The sequence below is a fragment of the Larimichthys crocea genome, chromosome III (genome assembly GCF_000972845.2).
Source record: "Larimichthys crocea isolate SSNF chromosome III, L_crocea_2.0, whole genome shotgun sequence".
In the NCBI taxonomy this organism is placed as follows: domain Eukaryota; kingdom Metazoa; phylum Chordata; class Actinopteri; family Sciaenidae; genus Larimichthys; species Larimichthys crocea.
In genome coordinates this window covers 10,278,416-10,302,638 of record NC_040013.1, presented here as the reverse complement: position 1 = coordinate 10,302,638, position 24,223 = coordinate 10,278,416, and the positions used below count along the sequence as shown (strand labels likewise).

Genomic DNA, 24,223 nt, shown 5'->3' with positions numbered 1-24,223 from the left:
TGAACTTTAACAAGCTGCCCGAGTGTAAACAAATACACAACCTAAGTAAATAAACACATATCTGAACAGGGCTTGACATGCAGTTACACAATACTTTGCAGATCTATTATCACTGCGAGCCCCTCTGTGACACAGCATCACTCATTCTTTTCAGGCCACACAGACTTCACACACATACAGATAGCAGAGGCCCTGCTGTCATAGTTAACTTTATTGCCAACTCAAACACACAACTGTCACCATGTTACTCTGCTTCATTGTGCACCATGTCTGTCTTGTTTTCTCACACACCTCATGATAGGGAGCGATGCCCCAGGCTCATACCAATGATTTATACGAAAAGCAATTAATCAGACACATAAATCGAGGGCTTCACTGCAGCCAAGGAATCCTCATGAAAACCTACACCTCTTTTGCCTTCTGCTTCTTTTCTTCCTCCCTGTCTGACTATGAGTTTGGTATTTGTAGAGTTCAGACTCTAGATTTTCATCAAGGAAGAGACAAAAGTGACTTTCACATCTCTGGTTTGCCTGAATGGGTAGACAGATCAAAACACAACTACATATCAAACTCCAGTTCTGACTCAGTTTACTACCAGTCAAATTAAAACTTTAATTTTTCCAGGCCAGTCTTTATCAGAGCACAAGTGTTTTATGCTTCTGGTGGAGCAAACAGAGGAATATTTCTGTAATAAGTTTGGGTAGCAATATTAAGCATAGCTAAATGTACAAATTAATGGATTAACGCAACATGATAACATGTAGGGCTGAAACAAAACATTGAATTGTTCTCTCTGGTTTCAGCTTCTCATATGTGAAGATTGGCCGCTTTGCCGTTTCATATCATTGCATATTGAATATCTTCGGGTTCTGGACCATTGGTCAGGTAAAATAAGAAGACGCTGACTCAGGGTTTAGAAAATAATGCTGAGCATTTTTTCATTATAATCTGATTACACAGACTTACATAGACAATGAGTACAAGTTTGAGATGCTGCCAGCAGAATTAGCATCACTTAGCATCATTTCCTTACGTTCTATTACTTTAATAGCAATATCTTTCATTACTGCCAACTGATAATATGATTAATTTAAGACACTATACAATCTTCCTTCAGAGGGAGACTTTTTTCGAACTTGGTAGAGGAAAGACCAGGAGGTGGATTTGGTGTCTTAGCAAGAGGGTTTCCCTGCCTCCATCTGCATTACTTTACACCACATCTGCTGCTGATTTCCTCCAGTTGAGTTTTCATCCACCCTACCCCTAGCTGAGGTGTCCCTTTATGTGTATGTGTGTACTCAAGCCAGGCACTGTGCAGAACGTCTAAATGCAGCCTCAATGGGTCTATTCTTGATAACAGTATCAGTAAAGCTCAAATCTCTACAGCACAGTGCATTAAGTTATACAGTAATCTACTGGTCAACTGAACACCTACTTCAATATGAGACAGAGTGTCTCCAACAGTTTGATGTAAGGCTGGTCGTGGAGTAGATGAGGTCACTAATGTGAGACTTTGCTCTGTTTGTCTCTGTCAGGAGATATATCACCCAAAATACCATGCAATACAAAAGGAGCCTGTTTTACAACATAAGAGGTTGAGCAATGAACAATGGTGAATAGATATTATGTCAGGATTACGTATTTGTCAGGCACTCTCCATAGAACATGGACATTTGACCCAAACAGACAAATACGGTCACCATGTCACATTTGTGCACTCTTCGCAATATGTTATTCAACTGGTTGTCACACGGGACAAGCCCGAACTCGAAGTGTACACAAAGAGGCCTAGTGTGACCGAAAGCCGACCAGATCTAACCTAAGTTGGCCTGGGCTAGCACTCTGACCCGGGGTCGCATTGAGCCAATCTCAAGTCAAAAAGCAATAAACACAGGACCTGATCCTGACATCCGCACTCTCTCTCAAACATAAAGCTTTCACAATACCCTCCCTCTATCATCCTAAGACTGTTGAAACATATACATTCTGCCCAGACAAGTGGGCATGGCTGTTCTGTTGGGGGTGGCCTCTTGCTGCTGATGGACACACGTAAACAGCACAGCTCGCACAAACACACACACAGCTAGACAAATAACACCAGAAATCAAGCAGGCTGGACAGGGGGACAGCACCAATGAAAGACATGTCCAAACAAGCTGCTTCGCCCACACAGACACACTTTCATCACTGTCTGTGACAATATGTACATATATGTGTGTGTGTGTGTGTGTGTGCATGTGTGTGTTGAGGTCTGTGTGAGCGCCCTTAACATGTCTGGAGTCTGCGTTTTGGGAGATTTACGCTAACTGCTGCTGTTTAAACACTCGGGGCCCACCGAGGCCTTTTCACCCTACTCAACACATTACCACAGGACGACCTTCAAATAAAGCATCCAGGCCCGTGAGTCTCCCTCTTGGGCCCCTAGAAACCCCCCCCCACACAATATCCCTCCACCTTACCCCACCCTGCCCCGTCCCAGCACTCCCTCGCCTGGCTATGCGTCACGGCTCCACGGATGACAGGTTAATGAGGAGAAAATATTTTTACAGGATCGCATTTCGACGGAGCCCTGAGAACCAATGGCAGCGCTTTTATGGGCATCAGCTCACAGACTGGGCACTTTTATCTCTTTATCTCCTCTGGTCTTTATGGGCAGGCGAGCTGTTACGCCTGTCTGACATAGACCACAGCTTACTGACTTGCAGTCCCTAATCTTACAGCTCAACCTCAAACTTCTAACTTCAAGACCAAACCTGAGGCCCTCCACCCAGTATGTTAATAAATGTCGAACTGTGTTTATGAGGCAAGCTCATTCAGTCCAGTAGTGCTTATCAAAGATCTGAATGCATTACCTTGCCAGAAAGAAACCAGGCGTTTCAGACAAAGTGGCGCAGCTGCAGCAGGTTTGAAAAATAAATAGTGGTGAAGTTAATGGCAAGGCAAACACCTCAGGCTGGCAGCTAGAGGGCTCTGGATCTGCTCAGCATGACACACCTCCAAACTCTCATTTTCGCCCTTGTGACCTTCACACCTTCATCTCGCTCTTACTCTGCCACCACCCTCTAACCCCCCCCCCCCACCCACCCTAAAACTCCATCCTTCCACACACAGCAAGACTGAATCGTCTGACCTGACCTGTTGAACTCTGCTCCCTCAGAGCCTCACCCTGTCAGCACTCCTCGTAGGGGTGCCAAGCAGTGGTTGCCCCCAGACTGCGCTGTAGCCTGTTAATGATTTGTTAAAAACACAACCGTGCAAAGACACAAGGGCAGAAAAAAGGAGATGATGTGGCATAAAAGAGAAGAGAAATTATCAAAAAACTTTAAACAAATGTTTCTGCTGAGAGGTGCACTGTTGGTGGTCTCCTGTCGAGCTAAATCAAACAAAACCATTCCTGTCAGAAGGGCTCCATTTAAGACAGGGGGAGGGGAGAGAGTTGGAAAGCAACAAAGGAGTTATGCTTTGGCTTATAAATTTCACAGAGAGGGTGAAAATGGGATCGGTTGGGTTTGATCTTATTTTGATGGACACAGGTCTTGTAACATGAGGACTGCTGGAAGGTAATGCTACTGGCATGGTAGAAGAATGCCTTCTAAAACCAACTCAATATTGCTTCATCTCAGGAAAATGGCAGAGCAAAAACAAAGAGAGGGCTAAAGAAATAAATCTATTAGGGTAAACACCTGAAAAAGGCCATTAGTTTCAACATGGAACACTGCCCTCCCCACAGTAACTTTATACCACCTCCATCTGAGCCGTCTTGACATCCCGGACTTAGTGCATCTTAGCATGGAGATATGACGATTGGAGAAACGAGATCCTTGCCACAGCAAAAAATATGCACCATTCCTGCCTGCTAGCACAGTGATAACATTAGGCTGAATTATCTCGGAATAAAATCAGCTGAAAGTTTGCTCAGTCTCTCTATCAATCTTTCATCCCAACCAGCATGGTGGCTGGTTTCTTTAAACAGTTGCTGAAAGAAGAACGGAAACAAAAAGAGGGACAGAAGGAGAAAAGGGTTTGGCTATACTGTGCCTGGACCTGTGTAAACCTACAGTTCAACATAAACATCACGTTCACTGTAAAGCTTTTAAATACATGTCAAAGAGTTATAATTTTTACGCCAAGAGCAAAACATAAACAAATGAATGTCCTCATGAACAAATTGTGTATAAAAAAAAATAAAAAAGAAGCTGTGTACTGTAGCATGGTATGCAGGGATGGGGGCCTCGGTGAGAAACACCCACCTCTAGATGCCTCAAACTCACTCACTGTCACTCTTAATCTTCCCAGATGTACAACACGTGACACACAGAATGTGAGGTCACACACATACACATAACATACTGTCTAAATGGGCCCCCTGAGTGAAAATAACATGCATGCAGAGTCCTGATAGATGTGGCTCACAGCCTTTTAGCATGTCATAACCTGCAACTTGCGTACCTGAAGAGTAGACGGACTGTTTGAAGGAGAGATTCATTACATTAAAATACACTGCTGGTTATTGATGGCACTGCAATGATACAGAAAGCTGAGCACTGGTTTTCTTTTCCAGGATTGATTTGATTGAACTGAAATTAAATCAGTGAGAAAAGGAATGTAGGTATGAGAGACTTTTAGTACTGATCACACTTCAACTTTGAAAACAAACATGCGTGCGCAGGTGAGCGTTTGTGCATCTTGAGAAAATGAGGTCTGAGGTACAAGCCTGAGCTGGGAGGCACTGTGTCATGCCCAATTCATGTCATGAGAACTAAGCTTGTGCAGCAGGTGACAGAAAAGCCTGCAGGCACACACACTTCAGGCATAGCATAGCAGCAACTGACTGAAACCAACTTGAAATTCTTTCATCAGTCATACCCTAACATACTCTTCCACACAGTGGCTGACACCTGGATGGATTCATTTCAGGTCCACTGAATTCAAAAGCTTTGGCCATGTGGAAAACTGCTGGCTGTTGCTAGAGAACTGACCGGCTCTCTGACAGTGTTTGTTGTTTGTGGGTGAGGAGGAGTTGGGTTTGAAAGGGAACGGAGGTGCAGCTGCTGCAAAAGAGCTCTTTAAAAGTCAGTGAAGTACCGCCGGGAAACGAATAATCCTTTTCATCTTGCCTCCTTTTCTCATTTGGCACACATTTTGTCACTCCTGTTTTTTTTTTCTCTCCATCTGTCCTCTTCCTCCTCCTTTCACTCATTTTGCTCACTCCTGCTTTCTTCCTCTCTGTGGAAAATTTAATGGTTTCCTGGGCTCAGAGTGAGACATTCTTTCACAGTGAACAATAATAACAAGAGTAAGCGCCACTTCATGTAACTCCCTCACTCCCTTACCAACTGGGTATAACTGGGTATTCTGTCTGTGTCTATTCTATAAGTGTGTGCGTGTGTGTGTGCGTGCGTGTGTTGTAGATGTGCATGCATGCCACACTCGAAAAGTGCTTGATCTGTTAAGACCAGGTACTGCAAGATCGGTAAAGCCAAGTGGGTGAGCGCCTCGTTTGTTATCATCAAAGTCTGCTTATTCAGTGCTTAAAAATAAACGACACGGGCAAGTGCTCACACATACACACACTTCTGCAAAGAAATGGAAAATCACTACAACGTGGCACTGATCTCTTATTCCTTGTACATCCAAAATAAAAAGCGTAAATGTATCAAATGAAAGCTAATGAAACTCTGAGTTGTTTTTTGTGAGCCGTGGAACCTGATGGTGGAGTTATTGGAGGACAAGCAAATAAAACATGGTGAGAAAACAGCATAAGGTGAAGTACAGGGGTGACGCATTCAGCTGAACATGCTAAGGCAGATCATGTCAAGAGTTTAACTCAACCCCACGTACTATAAGAAGGTGCATTATGGCTGCAATGTCTTGATGGTGCCAAAACTTTACTGAGCATGCACTGACAGGCTTTGTTTTTTTTGTCAGGAGAGTCCCAAGAAATGTGTGTGCACTTTTGTAACCAGGCACACTCTGAAACCTGCAATACACTTCTATGTGTTTATTCACAAATGACCACAATCCCTCCAAACAAGCTACATAACGCTGTATGTATCTCTAAAGCCACAGAGTGTCAGTTACTCTATCAATTCACGAGAGCAGTTAATTCGGATGACTTTTAGCTACACATGAGAGGCAATGTGAAAAAAAAGAAGAATGGCAGAAGGGCCAAGACCTTTGGTCTCATTTAGCCTCCAACAGCTTCACCTTATGCTCCCTACAGCTCAACATCAGAGGGCCAGGGAGGGCCAAAGGACCAGGGACAGGAGCCAGGGGCAGGATGTCACGTCTAACCCTAAACCCACCAGCCAAACCAGCAAGGGCCTGTGGGACGCTCCGTCCCAGCTTTAAGAACAAAGGAGAGGGTCTGACACTGGCCAGGCAACCCCCTATTCCTGGCTGGACTCCAAGTCTTCTAGGACACTTTAGGGCTGCTCTGCAGGGCCATGTCCAGGCTTTTGCAATGCTAAGAAGTTTTTAAACCCATCGCACATGGAGCTGTTCCCCTGGCCATGCAGAGATGTGACCTGGCAGAAAGGACTTTCCTCCCAACTCAGAACTCAAGAATACTTCAAAATGGAAAACACGGATAAAGACGAGTCAGTCCACTCTTACACTGTAGCCTCACACAGCTAAATCCTTAACATACACATGCAAGAGGAGGATATGATGGGACAGGACAGACAAAAGAACAACTCAGACAGAAGCTTCAGAAAGTGTTACCTTACTACAAGCGTTAAAAACTCTCTCTGTCTGTGAAAACTATATAGAGTCAACATAAAAAGACTTTCACAATGCTGCTGGAGTCAGTTACATAAACAATGCAATTCTAGTGCTCCTAAGGGAATGAAAGTACTGTATGAACCATCGTCTGAAATTCCACAGAGGAAACTGGTTTTAGACAGCTAGATGCTTGTAGTATTCTCTCAGCACAAGTAAAATGAATAAATGACTGTGTTTCCTCCTTGACACGTAACTCCTCCAACCCTATTACAGTTCTATGAGCTTGGTTTTTAATGTTGTCATGTTAATATTATTACCTGTGTGTGAGTGTGTACTTTTACTATTGTGTGTACTCTCTTCTGTTGTTTTTCTATACTTGTAAAATGTACAGACTTGTGCACTAAGGCGAGTTAAGGCAATACTAGCTTCAACTGAAATTCAGGCCACATCCATGCAATAAATGTAGATAAATTAGAAACACATTTCTCAAATTGAAGTCCATCTTACACACATAGTGTTCAGATTGTTCTTTAAAACTTTGTTGTCTAAACTGAAATGACAAAATTTAATCATGAGAAACCAATTTTTAAATTGCATGTCTGGACACTCAACACCCTCACTCACCATAGAAGATTTGAACAAGGGTCATACATGTTACAGGCTGTCATACTGAGCCCCCTAATCAAATCAGTTTGTTCCAGTTGAGCAGTTGCTGACAGCAGAAACACAAAAATACATTGATTACAACAGGTGACAAGTGTTAGAGCAGGGTTTGTCTGTGATGTGTGTTTGTAAAGGGTTTACAAGCTGATAATCATACATCATACAAACAGTAGGCCCACATGGAGGGGCAGAAACATATTATTAAATCTTTTAAATCCACATTAGTGGGAATTTGGTGTCAGAACAGGATGGGCACATAGAGCTAAAGAAGTGGCGTGAGGAAAGGAGGGGATATGTGGGTAAAATGAAGAGAGGGAGTGGTGTTGAAGGGGTTTGAGTGGTGTCCAGCAGGGTTCAAGTGCTGGTGTTTTGGTCCTTAAAGAGGCAAGCAGCAGGACTGAGATCCAGAAACCAGTAAACCTCCAACACAATAACAGTGAAGTTTAGGGGCTCCCCATCTTAGCGACTTGAACAATTCCACAGTATGTCTGTGCATTAATGAACTACTTGGGCTCATATGCAAATTAGACAATGGAGCGAGACACTGTGCATGTGGTGAGAGTGTGGTTGAGCGCGGGTGTGTTTCTGTGGGAGTGTGAGAGCCCAAAGGTGGGAACTGGGCAACCTTCTCACCCTTGTTCTGTGTTCCTCCCCAAGGGTAAAATAGGAAGAAGTGGGGTGGTTGTGAACAACACGCTGCAAAGGCAAACACACCAGAACAGATATGGGGGTTGGGGGGCGGGGGGGTAAATACCACTGCAGGGAGGGTTTGGTGCTGTGGTAACAGCGTTCTCAGACAAACAGTGTGATCAAGATTCAACACACAGACACATAAACAGAGCAAACACACTCACATGCATTCCATACACAGACTGAGACAATGGGCAAAGCACAACGCGAGCCACAAAACAAGATGTAAATGGATAAAAAGATGTGGCACTTTGCCATAATCCCCAACAAGACATCAGGCTCCCATGGACAAGAACAAGCTCTGGGAACATCTGAATGAAATGACAGAGAAATAGAGGAATTAGAAAGAAGGGATGAATGGTAAATCTTGGCCAAACTAATGGACTTGGAAAGGCTGCTTTCTTTCACCATCCTCCTGAAGCTTCAAGTGGTGTTTGATGTGAGTATATTTGTGAGTTGTGGCTCCTGTGTGCATGTATATGCACGCACATGCACACAGGAGCATTTAAATGTTTTAAATGTTTCCAACCGCACTAAAAAGCGTCTAAAAATATGCAGGTATCTGTGCATGTGTGTCGCATACTTCCTGCTACTTCTTGAGTTACAGCTGCCGTCACCACTGTGACCTCTCTCTCTCAACCTTTAATGTCTTCAGCAGCCTCGTTCTCTCCTCCTTGCCTGTACCTCCATCCCTTTTCCCCCGCTCTCACACTATGTCTATGACTGTACCGGTACTCAACCCATCAAATTTACTTACATTTCCCCTTGTTTTTATCCCTCCTAATCAGCTGATTAGGGATAATAACTTTTCCATGTGCATTTAAGCATAAAATGAATGTGAATGCTCATGTTATCCTGACAAACAATTTCTGACAGCACATCCCTGATCTACCTTTGGACTGTTACAAACAATTTGTCTTCAAAGGTAAAGCATCCACTGTTAACCTACTGCTGAACCTGTTAATCAACCGTTGTCTCCTAAAAAGTAGACCTGATATGTGTTACTATGTTGGAAAGACTTATGGTTAGCACAATTCCAAACTGTAATACATGAAGAATAAAAGCAGGTGCCAAGATTCATGTGGAAATGGGAGAGAAAAGCACATAGGTAGGCCCCTGTCGAGGCTTTTGCACCTATATCAACAAACTGGAATAGGAAAAAGTGAGATGGGAGGGGGGGCTGGTCTTCCTCTGGCTTTATGAGCACACAGTTGGGACACTGAATGTCTCTTCAGGTAGATAGAAACCTGCATTATGCAAAAGTAATCATAGGAATCATGTTTTTTTAATGTTCTGAAAGGCCAGAAGCAGATCAGGGTGGAGGGGGGACAGATAGAAAAAGAGAAATACGTATGTATATAGTGCAGAGATCAATACATTTCTTGAAAATGACACTGCCATATATCCTCACGAGCCCATAAAACTGCTGAACTTTACAGTCTGTCCTCCACACATGATAACAGTAAGACAGACAACTTGACCGTCTCTCACGTACACAGAGAGGCAGTGGGAGTGAGGCTCAGTGTGAAACAGATAGAGCAGAAACATTCGTCTCATGAAATAGGCTTCCACGTCAAAATGTTAGTCATATATCATGAAGGCATTCTGGGGAGCAGAACAAAAAAAGCAACACTTTAAGTGAAATATTATAAACAAATAATGAAAACACAACATAACTGGGCTTAATGCTGTACATCCATACAAACGGGTTGTTGTAAACAGTTTATAGAAATTAAAAGAAAAAGAGCACACAGAGCAGTGATGCCATTAGGGCGTGACACAGGGCTCTAATTTCCGAATTGTCTCAAAACACAATGAAAACCAACCCTGAAGTAAATTCTGGCTGTTCCCATTATAAAATGGCCACGGCGTGCACGTGTGCATGAGAATACCACCTGTCTGACATGCTCCAATGTGAGGAGGTCATGTAACCTTAAACTAATTCACACCTCTGACACCCCTCACTATGAGAAAGAGTCTTTGTCCCCGGTTCAGTGACAGCAGAAAGTGCAAAAATCGCACCATTGCTTTGGGTGGTGGGATTTTTCAGCCACAACAGGTACACACTGCTTGTGCACGTGTGCACAGGTCAGTGTGTATGACAGCAGTGCAATGCAACAGAGTAACATTGCCACGTGATAATGTATTTTACTGTTTTAATCTACTTTATTGTCCAGCCGAAGAAGGATTTGTGTAGGCTTCAAACTCAAACGTGGAAACAAACTTTCCACATTTGCATTTAGGTGTATCAAGAAGTTCACACACTTGCAGTTGTCATACAGCAACAGAGCACAGGTAAAGATGTGGGCAGTCATTCTGTTACATCAGAGGAAATGTTGGCATGGGGTATGTGATATTGCATTTACACTGTCTGGAATGTTGAACTCACACTAGGTCCAACTAGTGTTGCAAAAGTCCTCTTGCTGTTGCCAAATGATTAAAATATTAAAGTGTAATACTAGTATAACACCCTACAATGGTGTTTATATAAAAAGTGAAGTACAAGAGAAACATGTCGTACATGTCAATGTGAGCCAATGCATACCTTATACCGCATCTTGGGACAGGAGTGAATGTAAAAGCCCAGGTAGTAGTAGGACAGCTTGGGGGACTGTTTCTGCAGCTGCCTGGTGAAAGTGATCTCCCTGTGGCAAAACACACAGACACACCTTTTCAGAGAGGTACTGTAAGAAAAAAGTTCAGGCTTCATGCTTTCAGAAAGAGCACATATTGCATCCAGGTTGGTGTTATTGCTTCTTACAATAACAGCAGCACCACTCTCTCTTTTTCAGCTGATCCTGCTTGGAGATGCTGCACTGCAGTGTTCTAAATTTCAGATGGTGCGTAATCATGTTTGCAATTTACACAGTGGCATGGGCTTCAGTTAAATGGATCACATAACTGACTGGTGATTTTACTTTTCTAAATTTATGTATATGACGTCTGATGCCAAGTCGTTTGCATCACGTTTGAGCTACAAGTGTATACATATGCAGTTAGCCAAATAAATGACACTAGATTTGATCAACAGTTTGGATGTTGTTTTCATCACTGAAAACCAGACAAGGTCAGACAGACAAAGTAAAGAGTATTTTGAATGTATGAATTAATATTACATACCTAAAATGGAGTGTCTAGGCATAAACAACTAACTTGAAATGTGTTTTCTTACAAGCTAGTATATCACCAGCATTTAAATGAGGGCATTAGGAAATAAAATTGGTACTAGCAGCTCCAACTAGAGCAGTGCTTTAGCTGAGGAAGTAAACACCCACACTCAAAAAAGACAGCTTTCCTTGGTCTCATTTCATTACACAAAAACAACTGCCTTCTCTCTATCGGCATTGAGCCCTTGGGCAGAAAAGAAGGTGGTGAAAAACGAGAGAGAGAGAGCGTGTAAAATAAAGATTTAGGACTTGGAAGATTTATACAGCTTCTTCAAATACAGTAAATGTCTTGCCGGCTTTATTTTTCCCCAATAGTTTCTTCCTTAATTGCATCCTTTTTCTAAAAGCCTATTTTCCCCTTTCCCTCTGCTGTTTCCTTCACTATTCCATAACTAAATTCCAGCTCCTCTTTCTTCTCCCTTTTTGTTTCTCTCTTCCTTCCACCCTGTGTGTTTCACCCGCTTAAATGAAGGGGGAGAATTCCCTTTCTTACAATACTTAAGAGAGAGAGAAAGAGGCCTGAAAATAAAATAGATGCACTGAAAAATAAGACATGGGACAAAGCAGGCCAATCCAGGGAGGGGGAGAGACAGGGAGAGAGAGAGCAGGAGGAGAATATAAAAGAGGAGGGTCAAGAAAGAGAAAGGGAGGGAGAAGAGAGGCAGCTAGAGCGAGGTGCTAGAAGGTCACCCGCTTGCTGCCAGGTTCCTGGGTTCCCATCCCCTCTCCACAAAAGCTCCCGGCAGGCCTGAATTGGGGGAGGGGGGTCAAGAGAGGCGAGGGGCCCATTCACAAAAAGCCCTGAGCCCTCCCCACTCCCCCCACCCCCACCCCACTTGAGGCCTTCACACCCCCACCTCCACCCCCATGGCAGCAGCTTGAGTCCGCCATTATCTCCTCTTCAGCCATCTGACACTCCAGCACAAGCCAATTATCAAGCCCTCTGCTCCTGCACAGCTTCCCTCATACTGATGTGCATACACACACACACCCAGACACAAAGGGTCCATAATAGTGCATGCCATGAGGTGCTGACTGCAGCGTTGCATGCATGCGGAAACATTTCATTACCAAACATTACAAGAGTAGTGTTGATTAGCTAGATGTAATATGCAGACTGAGCTACTAGTGATGGGAAGCACACAGAAGCTAATTTAACTGCAGAAACTGACCTGATATCACACATACAAAAATAAATGTATACTATATAAGAACTAAAGCTAAAACTATGAATGTCCCAAGCCAGTCTGCAGGATCAAGAACTAGACCAATTCGGGCATTTTAGGATTGATCATTATTATCTTTGTGATTTATTTCCAGACCCTCATTTGTTTGCTCTGGCCCAGCAATGTCAAAAATGCACCATCAGGATCCCTCAAACACTGAAACCGTACAAGCGAAGTGAGTTAAAGCGAACTGAATAGCACACAAACACAAAATAGGCCTAGAGTTTAAATCATTGATATGTGAGCAGCACTGCGGTGTGTACAGACTATTTGTGTTTAAAAGAACATTGCTTCGCTCTGCTACACTTTGCAGGTGTGTTGCTGCAAAGTATTCATTTGAATTGAAACTGCATTTTTTTCCCACAACACTGTGACACAATACAAAATATTTCAAAAAATATATTAATGGAAAGTTGGTATGCAGGTTATATTTATTTTAAAGGGTATCAATAATCTAAATAGTTCTTTTTTTATCTTCATTATGTATAGAAAAATATGCATGTACTGTATTCGACTGGATGCTGCATCAGAAAATACTCAATATTTAAGGATGACTTGGATGAGGATCAGAACAACATAATCAGGACATCCCCATAAGAAAGTGATCCAGGTTGGACACCAGCTGTGTTTCCTGAACACAGGGCCTCAGGCACCTCATTATGTGCCTCTTTACTTCTCCTCCTCCTCCTCCTCCTCCTCCTGTCCGGGGCCTCTGTGGCAGAAGGAGCTGCACTCCTGCAAGACATTTCTCAACATCCCCCTCTCCTGTTTTTACTGCTGAATCACACGTACTCACACACACACAGACACACAGACACATACTAATGTACAGAAGACCAAAATACACCCAGTGCTGTACTTGTTTTTGTACTGACATACACATTTAACCACAACTGTAACATGATCCAACTCTATGCCTGTTTTCCCAGATGACGTCTGCATAAACATGTCCAACAAATCAAGGTCCCCACTGAAGTACTTCGAAATTCCAAAACTTTCCCCATTTTTCCATAACCTTTCCATTACTTTTTGTTACTAGGAAAAAACAAAGTTCTGCTCCATATTTAACTAACAATTCCACCATGATTTTTTTTTTTTAAGTTTTAAAGCATATGTGGGTGTGTGTGTGTGTGTACATGAATTCTGTACAGTAAGTTTTGGACAGAGTCAGCCAAGCCCAGCAGACTAGGGAGTGTCCAGACCCGATCAAAGGCCTGGACTCTGGTGTCTGTAAACAAGCGGGAGGATTTTAGTCCCGCTGGCTCCCTTCTCCAAGGCCTCCTCCACACACCGAGTACTCTGTGTTACTCTTGGAGCCAGACCCTTAAAATAATAAGTGATGGGGAGCTGTGTGCTTATGATGACCAGGGTGTTCCCTTCTATATGAGCAGAGTCTGTCCTAACTGCTGGGCTGACTTAGTGTGTGATTACAGATCTGCACATGAATAAGCACTCACATACTGACACCTGTAAACTTTGAGGCTCAGATCACCCAGCCTCCCACATCTGTGCAGAAATATTTTAAAAAGCCTTTCTCACATTATTGGGTTACATTTTACAGGAAACTCCAGATATGTGCGCCTGTAGTGTTATGCGTGTGTTCTCTTATTTCATCTTGGCAGAGGGAACTGTCGTCAGCTGAACCACAAACGGAGAACTGCCTCAACCAATCAAGTGCAAAGAAAGAGGTATTTTCCCCCCAACCTGCAGCATTATGCCACTTATGGTATACAGTTCTAAGGAAAGATAAAAATTAGGGAGGAGCTGAAAGATCAAGAGTCAGGGAGAGAGCGGGTTAAGAGGAGGACAAATGAAAAGGGAGGAAGAATAAAAAGAACAAAGAATAAAAAGAAAGAATCACCTCGATTCCCCTCTTGAGAGGAGCTACACTTTGAATTTGACAAGTCATTACTCTGTTCATTTTAAGACATATTACATGTGGGTATTACTCAACTGTTTTTCTTTCCTCCACCATCAACTGATTTACGACAATTATGGGATGGCTTTCAAAACAACAGAAAAGGGATGATGAAGCTGGTTTAAGTCCTGGCAACTGACCTGAGAGCAGAGTAGGAGCCCAGAGACAGTGAGGCAAAATCTGGGTGGTAGTACAGGTAGACAGAGGACACACAGGTAGGCAGGATATCGATCACCCCCACCGCCACGATACGCCCGTCCAGCCAGTATTGCTGGTGGAAGGAGCCATAGCCCACCTCGGGCCCATCTAGAGAATATTCGGCCTGGAGAGAGAGGCAAAGAGAGGCAAGCAGTAAAAGGAGGTGGTCAATGGTCGAAACAATCCATACTCTTGTGTGCAATATAGTTTATATAATGAATAAATCACAGCACAATGAGAATGTGGTATTTAATAGGACTGTTTATACTTTCTGTGCAGCATACTTTCTCTGTCTTACACACACACACACACCTGTATGATGGCGTATTATAAGCCTGGCTTTTCCCTGCCAAGCCTCATGCATTATGTGTAGAGGTGTACAGTAGCCTCACGTTCAGCCTGCTAATGGCTCCCAAATGTGGAGTGAGAGCAGGAGCTCAGAGCAGGGGGCCGGGGAGGGCTGGCCACAGAAACACTCCAGGAGAGGACTTTTTAATAAAAGACCCTGCATGAGCAAAATCCATTTGACCAGGCGGTGGTGGAGTGTTGCCAAGCTTTCTCCTATATGTCTGTGTCTGCTCTCTCTGTATGTGGTATGAAAGAATGTGGGTGTAGGTATCCACCCGCCTGCTTGAGTCTACCCCATTAATAAAACAGTTAAGTGTTTGACACACGTTGCGTTTCTCATAGGGATCGACATGCTGGGCTTTTCAATCAAGTCACTTCACTGTTTTTCTCACAGAGGCTTAAGACTAGAGGCTTGGGGTTAGGGTTAAAAGTCATATTAAGCCAGGGTATTGGTTTGTGTGTGTGTGTGTGTGTGTGTGTGTGTGTGTGTGTGTGTGTGTGTGTGTGTGTGTGTGTCTCTTTCTTCAGTACATGAGTAACAGGATCCAGCTCCTTTACCAACACTCATCTGGACCCAGTTAAGTAGCGCAGACGCTGCTAGTTATCACAACACTGAGAGAGCTAGTTTGCTAATCCATTGCGCCACTGGGCCCACACTCTGGCCAAATTAAACCTGACCAAATAGGCAGACACACACATACACATACACACACTCCCTGCAGCTCTGTGACCCCCAGAGCGCTGAACATCACCAATGGGGTGACTGTGTGCCACATTCCTCACCATTTAAGGTTTTCTCAAGTAGAGCTGGTAGTAAAAATAAAATGACATCCCTGTAGCTCAGACGCTTGGACACTCAGGTCTGATTACCCGTCTGACACAATGTATACCAGAGTCCATTTATCTTTTTTGTGCATGTGTGGGTAGTTCGGTGGGAAGGGATGATTAAATTGTCTAACTGCTGCTCCACATCAGAGGACATATGATATGAGATAGACGTGATGTGGGTTTGCTAGACATTAGGTGTGACTGACTGGCAGCCAAAAAAAGAAAGAAAGAATCAAGAAAAAAAAAAACAGTTATTAGGAGATCAGAGCATCGAAGGGTGACAGGCACCACATCTGGAGCAAGCACTACACTCTATGTGGCTGTGTGTGTGGGGAGGAGGGGGGTGCAGGGGGAACTGTCTGTCTCTGTAAGCAGGCAGCCTGTTATTTCTTGGCATAAGTTCCACCCAGAAACACTGGAGGCTTTGTCAAGGGCCCCTCTGTATCATTTAAAAGTTGTAAGCAAAAAGAAAAAGCTCAAGGTGATCTGGGTGTGTAAGAGAGGGCGATCTTGTTGTTGTTGTACCCCACCTCAAATATACATGTTGGAGCACAATTATGTGAATTGTGAATGCCAGCGCATTGGAACTAAAGGCTGTCTGAGTTTGTACGTTTGTTTGTAAGTTCATACCCTGTTCAAGGCCGATCTTGTCTGACTGACCTGTGCGTCACCTCAGACGACAGCTTAATGGTTGTGTCCTTGCCACTGTGACAACAATCTAAACATTCTCTGGAACACTTCAACCCACCCCAGAGCTTCCCCTGCAGCCCCAAATCGCTCTCATATGGCCTAAATGTAGGGCTATGTGAGCAGTATGCTTGACAAAGCGGGGAGGTGGTGTACGCAATGTTTGTTTCAACCTGAGACATTTGAATAGACTTTTACTACTGCCAGAAACAGTGGCCTAATATTGGGTATATTATTAGAGACTTTGCTGTGATTGGTTAAAGTAGCTTATTCTGGCAAATCCCATCCAAAGATATGTAATGAGCCTGATCTGACTCTAATGATGGTCTGACATGGGAGAGAAAGGGCAGACTGTAGATGTAAAGTACAGTTCACTCACTATGCTGCTAGTCTCTCTCTAATAATAATAATACATTTTATTTAAAACTAGGTATTCAAAGACACTTTACATACAAAGAACATCAAAGTCATTAAACTAGTCTCTAGCCTCTCTCTTCTGTAGCAACAACAGCTCAGAGCTCAGGTAAAGCAATACCAAATTAAAGCTGCAAGCAGCATTGGTCGGGCACGTGTGCACCTGTCTGGGGGGGGGTGGCACGTCGGGGGGCACCGGCAGAAAACACGTGAGCATTACACATGCTGCGAAGTGTGAACACGTAGCTGAAATGTTTACTGCTGACTGCTTCTTTGATTCTTTCAAATGTGGCCATGGAGCCATTTTATCACACACAGACCTGAGACTGACATTTCTAGTGAGATGTGACCACTTCTGGTGAATTAGGCCAATTTCTGTGAATTTCTGAGCATCACAAGCCCATAAGCAGGTGCTTCCCGTTTCATGGCGAAACATCAAAATTTGCCACGCCCCCACAGACATGTTGTTTGACCAAATCTAAAAAGCTTCGCAATTTAACATCACTCGTGTCTTTAGATTCTACAGTTTAAATTTGAAGCCAATCTGACGAAACCTCTAGAAGGAGGTTGTTCAAATATGACCCCTTCTCAACCAGCCCAAAACACCAAAACACCAAAAATGGTGATTATCATTCTCGTTTCCTGTTCATTGTGGCCCATTGTGGAGCCCATTGCTCCAAGAGACTTTATTGTAGGTCTTGCCATGTTCTACAATTCGACATAACTCTGTGTCAAAAACTGTGGCAGGGGTGCCTCAAAGAAAAGTTCAAGGGGGGGTGGTCTTAATAACCACAAGAAGTTTCAGACAGCTCTGAGAAAGTATATGAAGCCAACACTTTTGCCTGAAAATCAGCCAAAAAGTCAATGGAGTCTCATTTTTTTTCGAAAAAAATCGGCAGTGTTGACTTTGATGCGCCGTCACGGCCATGTACTCAAACACTTTGGAGAAAGCTATCGTCAAGTAAATATGACACTTCCTGTCGCCAACAGGTGCCGCTGTGAAAATCACCAAATTTTGTCATGGAAATGTGTTCTAGGCCAGACTGCCATTATGTATCAGAGGTTTGGGGAAGATTGGAGTATTTTTCGCAAAGTTATAGCACGTCGAAATTTCATAAAAACATGCCAGATTTCATGGCCCCGCCCCTCCTACACCTCCTATACATTTGGAAAATCCAAAACTCACGATTTTTCATAACTTTTCATTGTCGAGGCTTTAAGGACACACACACCACGTTTCAAACACATAGGATGAAAGTCCTAAGAGGAGTCCATTCAAATATGGAAATGACCCCAAAAACACAAAAAGGCCAACTTTGAAACAAAATGGACGCTGTACGCTTCGCTGTAGCCTGGGTCACCAAGAGACTTTTTTGTCATACATCTAGGAACCGAATTTCGTAGACGTGGATGAAACCGTGTCGAGGGGCCCCTCCAAAAACATACATCTAGGTGGCGCTGTAGAGCCATTTTTGTACAGCCATGTTCGAGATCCCTAAAATACGTAATTTTACACCTGACTTTGGGGGGTAGGCAAAATTTGTGAGTTTTCGAGTACATATAAGCCGTCTAAAATGCAATTTACTTTTAGGAAGAAGAAAAATAAAAACGAAAAAATAAATAAATAAATAACTATTCGAAATTAAATAGGGCCTCGCACCGCGTGCTCGGGCCCTAAATATTATAGCATATCTGGCTGAATAACATCATGGTTGTATGCTAACGAGGACTGTTTGTACCAAGTTTTAATATTAAACATATTTACAGGTTGTTGTGATTATTTAATCATAAAGGGTGCCGCATTTTTCATATGATGTAATAATTCTGACAACGTCTCCAAACAATAAACAGAAAGCCTGATAAAGTGATTCCAATTTTTTGAAATTGCTTTAGTGGTTTTATTTGTCTCATGTGTGAAAGGAAAATATCGCTCAATGCTGACGGTTTGTTTTCTATAAACAGCTTTCAATAACTTTTCAGTGGACATTACTGTATGTGTGATAAGTCAGTGGAACAATTTGTAAATCATGGGATTCTGCCACATTAAAAGTTAGGTGTGCAGGAAAACTTCACATTCTGCAGAGCTCTGATGTCTATTAAACATTCATTTAAACGTTTTATGTGCAACACATTGACACACACTCCAAATATGGAGATTTTTGTGATGGAACCCCACGAAGCTTCTGATCAAAGCAGTTGTTTGGAAAACTATTTTCCAATAACAGAATGGACAAAGGCTTGGCTTGTGCTCAGAGAGTTGAAATGTGACAGATATTAGTTGAAGAACAGATTTTGGAAATAGCTTTGAGTTCATTCCATTTCTTCAACAACAATCAGTGTATTACACAATATATCTGGGATGAGCATGGTTCCATTTACAATTTCTTACTTATATGTTCATCCCCTCCATCATACAACAGCATACAATTTTAATTTCATGCATTTTTGTCTATTATGTTCATTTATACTGTTTTTATTTTACGGAATTTGTTTATTCTGTCTTTGTTTATTAGCCTTTTTAGAAGTAATAGTTTTGAAGTAATACTAAAACGTGTGTATTTTCTTATTTCAGTTGTGCTGGAACATGTTTATTGCTGTTAATTGCTGTAGATAAATAGTAGTCATTGTTGGGTTGCTATTAACTGTTTTTGAGTGGAAATCAAAATCGGTGGAGGATTACCATGTTACCACCATGTCACTGTGTTTTTTCTATTTAACCTCATCTCAAATCTGCAGCACAGAGTTGTCAGACCTACTGTAGAAATGATGTTGTTATGATTCTGGCACTGAATAACAACAGATGTTGAACTAACACATTTTCAGCCCTCTCCTTCATGCACTTAACCACAAACACACACAGAGAAAGTCCTACAAGCAGGCTGTAGGTATAGCATCGCTTGCATCATGAGCAGAAATTATATTTTTTCCCATGCTTTTACTACTGAACTTCTTTACAGAAATGTCCTGTTGATTTTACAGTAGATATAGGTGGTAGATGCTTTTGGGCTTACAGCAGAGGCATGTATGGTGGAGGTCTGTGTGTTAATTACTATGGTATGTCAGCTGGAGCATTCCCTGCTGATGTGTATCTGGGTTTTTACATAAAAGAAATGTTTATTCTCTTCCTCTCTGGGAGAGAAAAAAAGAGAAACCAAATCACAGGACAGACAGAGAGAGGGTCAGAGAGGTGTGGTCATAAAAAGCTTAGTGACTAATTGGCCAACACCCCTGTTAATGAGTGTTTGCCCCTTGGTTAGACACATTAGGAGGCTGTAAAGCAAAATAAATAGAAACAGAATGAGTGCATGAACCCCACCTAGCTCATAAAAACTTCTCCATCTCATGCCACAAAGATCTCACCAAGGTCAAGTGCAGTGGCAGACACCTGCGTGACTGTTGCACATCATGTTTGTATGTACCGACGTGCCACTGTTTATCAGACAACACAAATGTGTTTACGTGTCTGTGTGTAAATGTAGTTTAAAAAAAAAAAGAAACCTAGTGGAATCAGTGACAGCTGATGTTAATTACCTTTGAGTTTCAGCACGAATCCTCTGCAATTTTGGTGAAATTGAACATAGCAACAAACAAACAAGTCAGACAAACCTGGGTCCTAATTAGCTGCAGTTGGATTTTTAAGTATGCTGTTTGCATACATTTGTATAAATGCAAGCTTACATGTGAGCTGATGAACCACACAGTATGCAGGTCCATGTGGTGAGTGTCTGTGTGTGTATTTTAATAGCACTCTGATTGGAGACAGATGGAGGCCAACACGCAGAGGTAGCGCAGAAAGCCATGCATAATAACTCTGAAATGGAGAGCATTTGGATAGAGACAGCAGAAGACAGGGAGGGAGATCAGAGAAAGAAATAAAAGCAAGTTGGATGAGAGGGGGCCGAATGACGGGAGACGCCCTTTAAACCGGTCGTGAGAGGTGGGGACGGTAAAGGCCGGAAGACATGTGAAGGCAGTGTGCCACAGTATGTGTGCTCACATGTGTGTGTGTGAATGCATGTGTGTAATTCAGTGTGCCTGGCCGCCAGCCTTGACGAGGTGATAAAAGCTTGTTTCCTATAAACACTAATGATGTTCATTAGTGAAGACCTGAGGGGGCCCACGGGGCAACACAGAGTGACTGTGTTTGTGTGTCTCTGTGTCAGTCAGTTCGTGTGTGCTCCTGGACCTCAATCCCATTAAAGTGGCTGTTATAAGTGCCCATCCTGGGTCTAATTGCCGGTGTAATTGTCCTGACCCGACAGGTCCACTGGTGTTTTTGAAGGCTGCACCTCACCGGGGCTGCTAAGTGCTCGGTGATGCCCAGCTGCTCCTACATCTTGCTCAGTGACCACAGAGAGTCCTCTTCCAGACGCCATCAACATCCCTCACATTATAACTAACTATCTAAAATGCAATCATTAAATACATCACCAGCAAGATTATATTAATGAATGCACCAGATGCTGATATCAAACTGCTGCCTAAATAATTACTTGCTAACTAGGCAGATAGCCATTTTTTAGGTCCCAAATTGATGCACACAGAGGTGCCTAATCAGCCTGTAATCTGTACCACACCACACAAAGTGAAGAGCAGTGGTATGTCCCATTGTGTGAAGGCCAGAGAAAAGGACTGGTCTGAAGACCTTGTGTTCAATGCAATCTGGACACCACATTGCACTGTGTTCCTCCCTCAACACCCTCTTTCACTTAGAAGGAGCTAAATTAAAAACCCTCCGATATGAAACAAAAAACTCCTCTCTGAATCCCTTAACCCCCTCCCCATCCCCTAAACCCTGCTGGAGGGTTTTGGAAGAGAGAGCGAGAGCGCAAAGGTGACTGTGTATGCATGTGCTGGACGAGGGGAGCTAGCGCACGTTTATCTCGTTTTTGAGTGTGTTTGATGAAGAACTAAACACTTGAAATTCTGGAAAGTTTTCAAATCGTTCCCATCGTCATCTCTACGACAGTAATTTCCACAGGAAGACCTTTTCCCCATTGCAGGTAACACACATATGGACAAATAGAGACATTTAAAAGTGGTTTTATTAAACTGTCAACAGGCCAAAGGAAATACATACCTCTAGTGGTGAATCACAAAGAAATCTCCGGAACTGTGAAGGGAGGCAGAGGGGAGGGGGGTGGACAGAGAGAAAAACAGTTAGTTCTCTGGGTCACCAACTCTTTTGAAAAGGCATAAATGAAAACCATATACATCTCCTTTGCCGTCCTATATACTTTATTCCTCCCTGCTTTCTCCTCAGTCAGGTGTCATATATCAAATGCAGCCCCCATTCACAAAGGGGCATGGAAAAGAAGACTGTATTTACACAAATGAAAACATTTAGCCTATCAACTGAAGCTCACGGTCCACGGTGAACATTGTGACAGCTTAAATAATCTGTATTGCCGATGTCAAAATAGCTCATCTCTGAACACGCTTTAAAAATGCACATCAGACATCAATTACTACGGGACTTTATGTCTGAGGAAACAATCTTTCTTTCATTCTCTCTACTATTTCCTGTGCTCCTTCTTTTTTAGCACCATGCTTGAGAGAAGTGTGTTTAAAGACGAGCTGACCTGCAGGACTGGAGGACAAGCGTAGCGCGCTTCCATGTCTAGAGCCAGCGAAACGCTCTGTAATGAGTAGCAGCACAGCCACAGCCGAGCAGTGATGGACAGCCTTTGGTTTACTCAGTCTGTCTCGCCCTCACCACACCACAGTTTCCCGTTCATATTACACAAAGAAATGCTACCATTCATTTTAGTTTGTTCTACACAGGAGTAGAATAACACTTAAGTATCATAAACATAGGATAGAAATGTTCCAGGCAGGACTAAAAAACAAGTGAGGAATATGAATTATGTAAAACGGTTCATAAAATGGGAGGTTACATAATCACACACATTATTACCAAGGGCCGGTGGTAATAATGTTTTTTTTTTCTTGTTTCCCCTTACTTAGACCTTAACGCCGCCTTTTTTCCTGGAATATTGTTCTTGTCAGGAATACAAGATTTTAGAAAATAAAAGTTTTAAACATATGCTGCTGCATTTTTTTAAGGTGGGTTACCAGGCAAACAAGCTGTTCTCATCGATGGCATGTACCATTAACAGGCTAATAACATATGCATTGAAAGGTAAGTGTTTGTCCAAATTAACATTTCAGTATAATTGCACTCTTTGCATGACCTCCTAAGAATGCAAAAGTAAACAAATGTTTTACAATGTTCAATTTTAATGTTTAATTTCTGTCATAAATGCCAGTATTTGGAATATGACTCATCTCTCACAAAGTCTCAATAAATGAATGAATCCAAGTTATTTTGTTCATAAAGCAGCACTGTATAGTTCTTATTAAAACGAATTTGTTCTACAAGTTATTAAAAGTTCCCACAAGCACCCCAACAGCCTGTGTGTGTGTGTGTGTGTGTGTGTGTGTGTGTGTGTGTGTGTGTGTGTGTGTGTGTGTGTGTGTGTGTGTGTGTGTGAGTGAGTGAGTGAGTATGTCACAGCAGTACAACTAGTAACAGTGATGACGGCTGAAGGCATGGTTCACTGGGTGGGACAGTCCTGGCTTAGGTGCAACTCAAAATACTGCCAGTACTGAACTCATCGAGTGTGTGTTTCTCCGTTCCCCTGCCACAATTGGTGTGTGTGTTGGGGACACTAATGCAGTGCTTTCCAACACGGGGGATGTTTTGGCAGAGAGTGGTTAAAGAATGATGCGCTGTTGCCCTGTCATTTTTATTTTACCTCCTCCTGAAGCAAACAGTTTTCACTACGTCTGAAAATCCCCCACTTGAGTTGTATTTACGTCATAAAAATGACTAAATCGACAAAATATTAAACCAGAAAAAATCTATAAAATATGAGGATCAAGCAAGAATACAGCTTGTGTACAAAACAACTGAACTCAAAAACAATGCATGCAGTTCTTGCCTAGAGGTATTGTGAGCAATAAAAGTCTTACAAACTGTGCTCCCTGCAGTGCTGAATATGACAACAAGATGCAACACACCAACTTTACCCTTGACTCAACCTCAGATGAGGCTGGAGAGGAGTTGAGGGGATGGACAGAATTACTCACAGAACAAACATGAATGATGGTCTTTAATTTTACATTCTCCTGCTTAAAGCCATTAGGTCAACCTGTGCTTGCAAAATCTCAAGAATATTTCAACTTTAAACATTTAACAGTTGTAAAAAAAATACACCTGCCAAACAGAAGAGCATTTGTATGAAATTTACACTTTCAGTGGAAATTGTAGTGACCACATCTGTTCAGACCATAATTATCTCTGGTCATGCAAAAAATGCTTATCAAGTTCCCCACCTGTGTAACCATGCCAGTAAAGT

General features: G+C 42.6%; 1 protein-coding gene across 5 annotated transcripts in view; it reads right to left on the bottom strand.

Annotated features, from left to right (window-relative positions):
- ate1 (arginyltransferase 1) overlaps positions 1-24,223 on the bottom strand; it is a 53,061-nt gene that overhangs the window by 11,491 nt on the left and 17,347 nt on the right. For all 5 annotated transcript variants that reach the window (XM_019254594.2, XM_010739319.3, XM_010739311.3 and 2 more), the window contains 3 exons: positions 21,943-21,975; positions 14,528-14,709; positions 10,622-10,721 (listed from right to left, as the gene is read on the bottom strand). In XM_019254594.2, the coding sequence (XP_019110139.2) occupies positions 10,622-10,721; positions 14,528-14,709; positions 21,943-21,975 (315 nt within the window). The remainder of the gene's footprint in view (positions 1-10,621; positions 10,722-14,527; positions 14,710-21,942; positions 21,976-24,223) is intronic.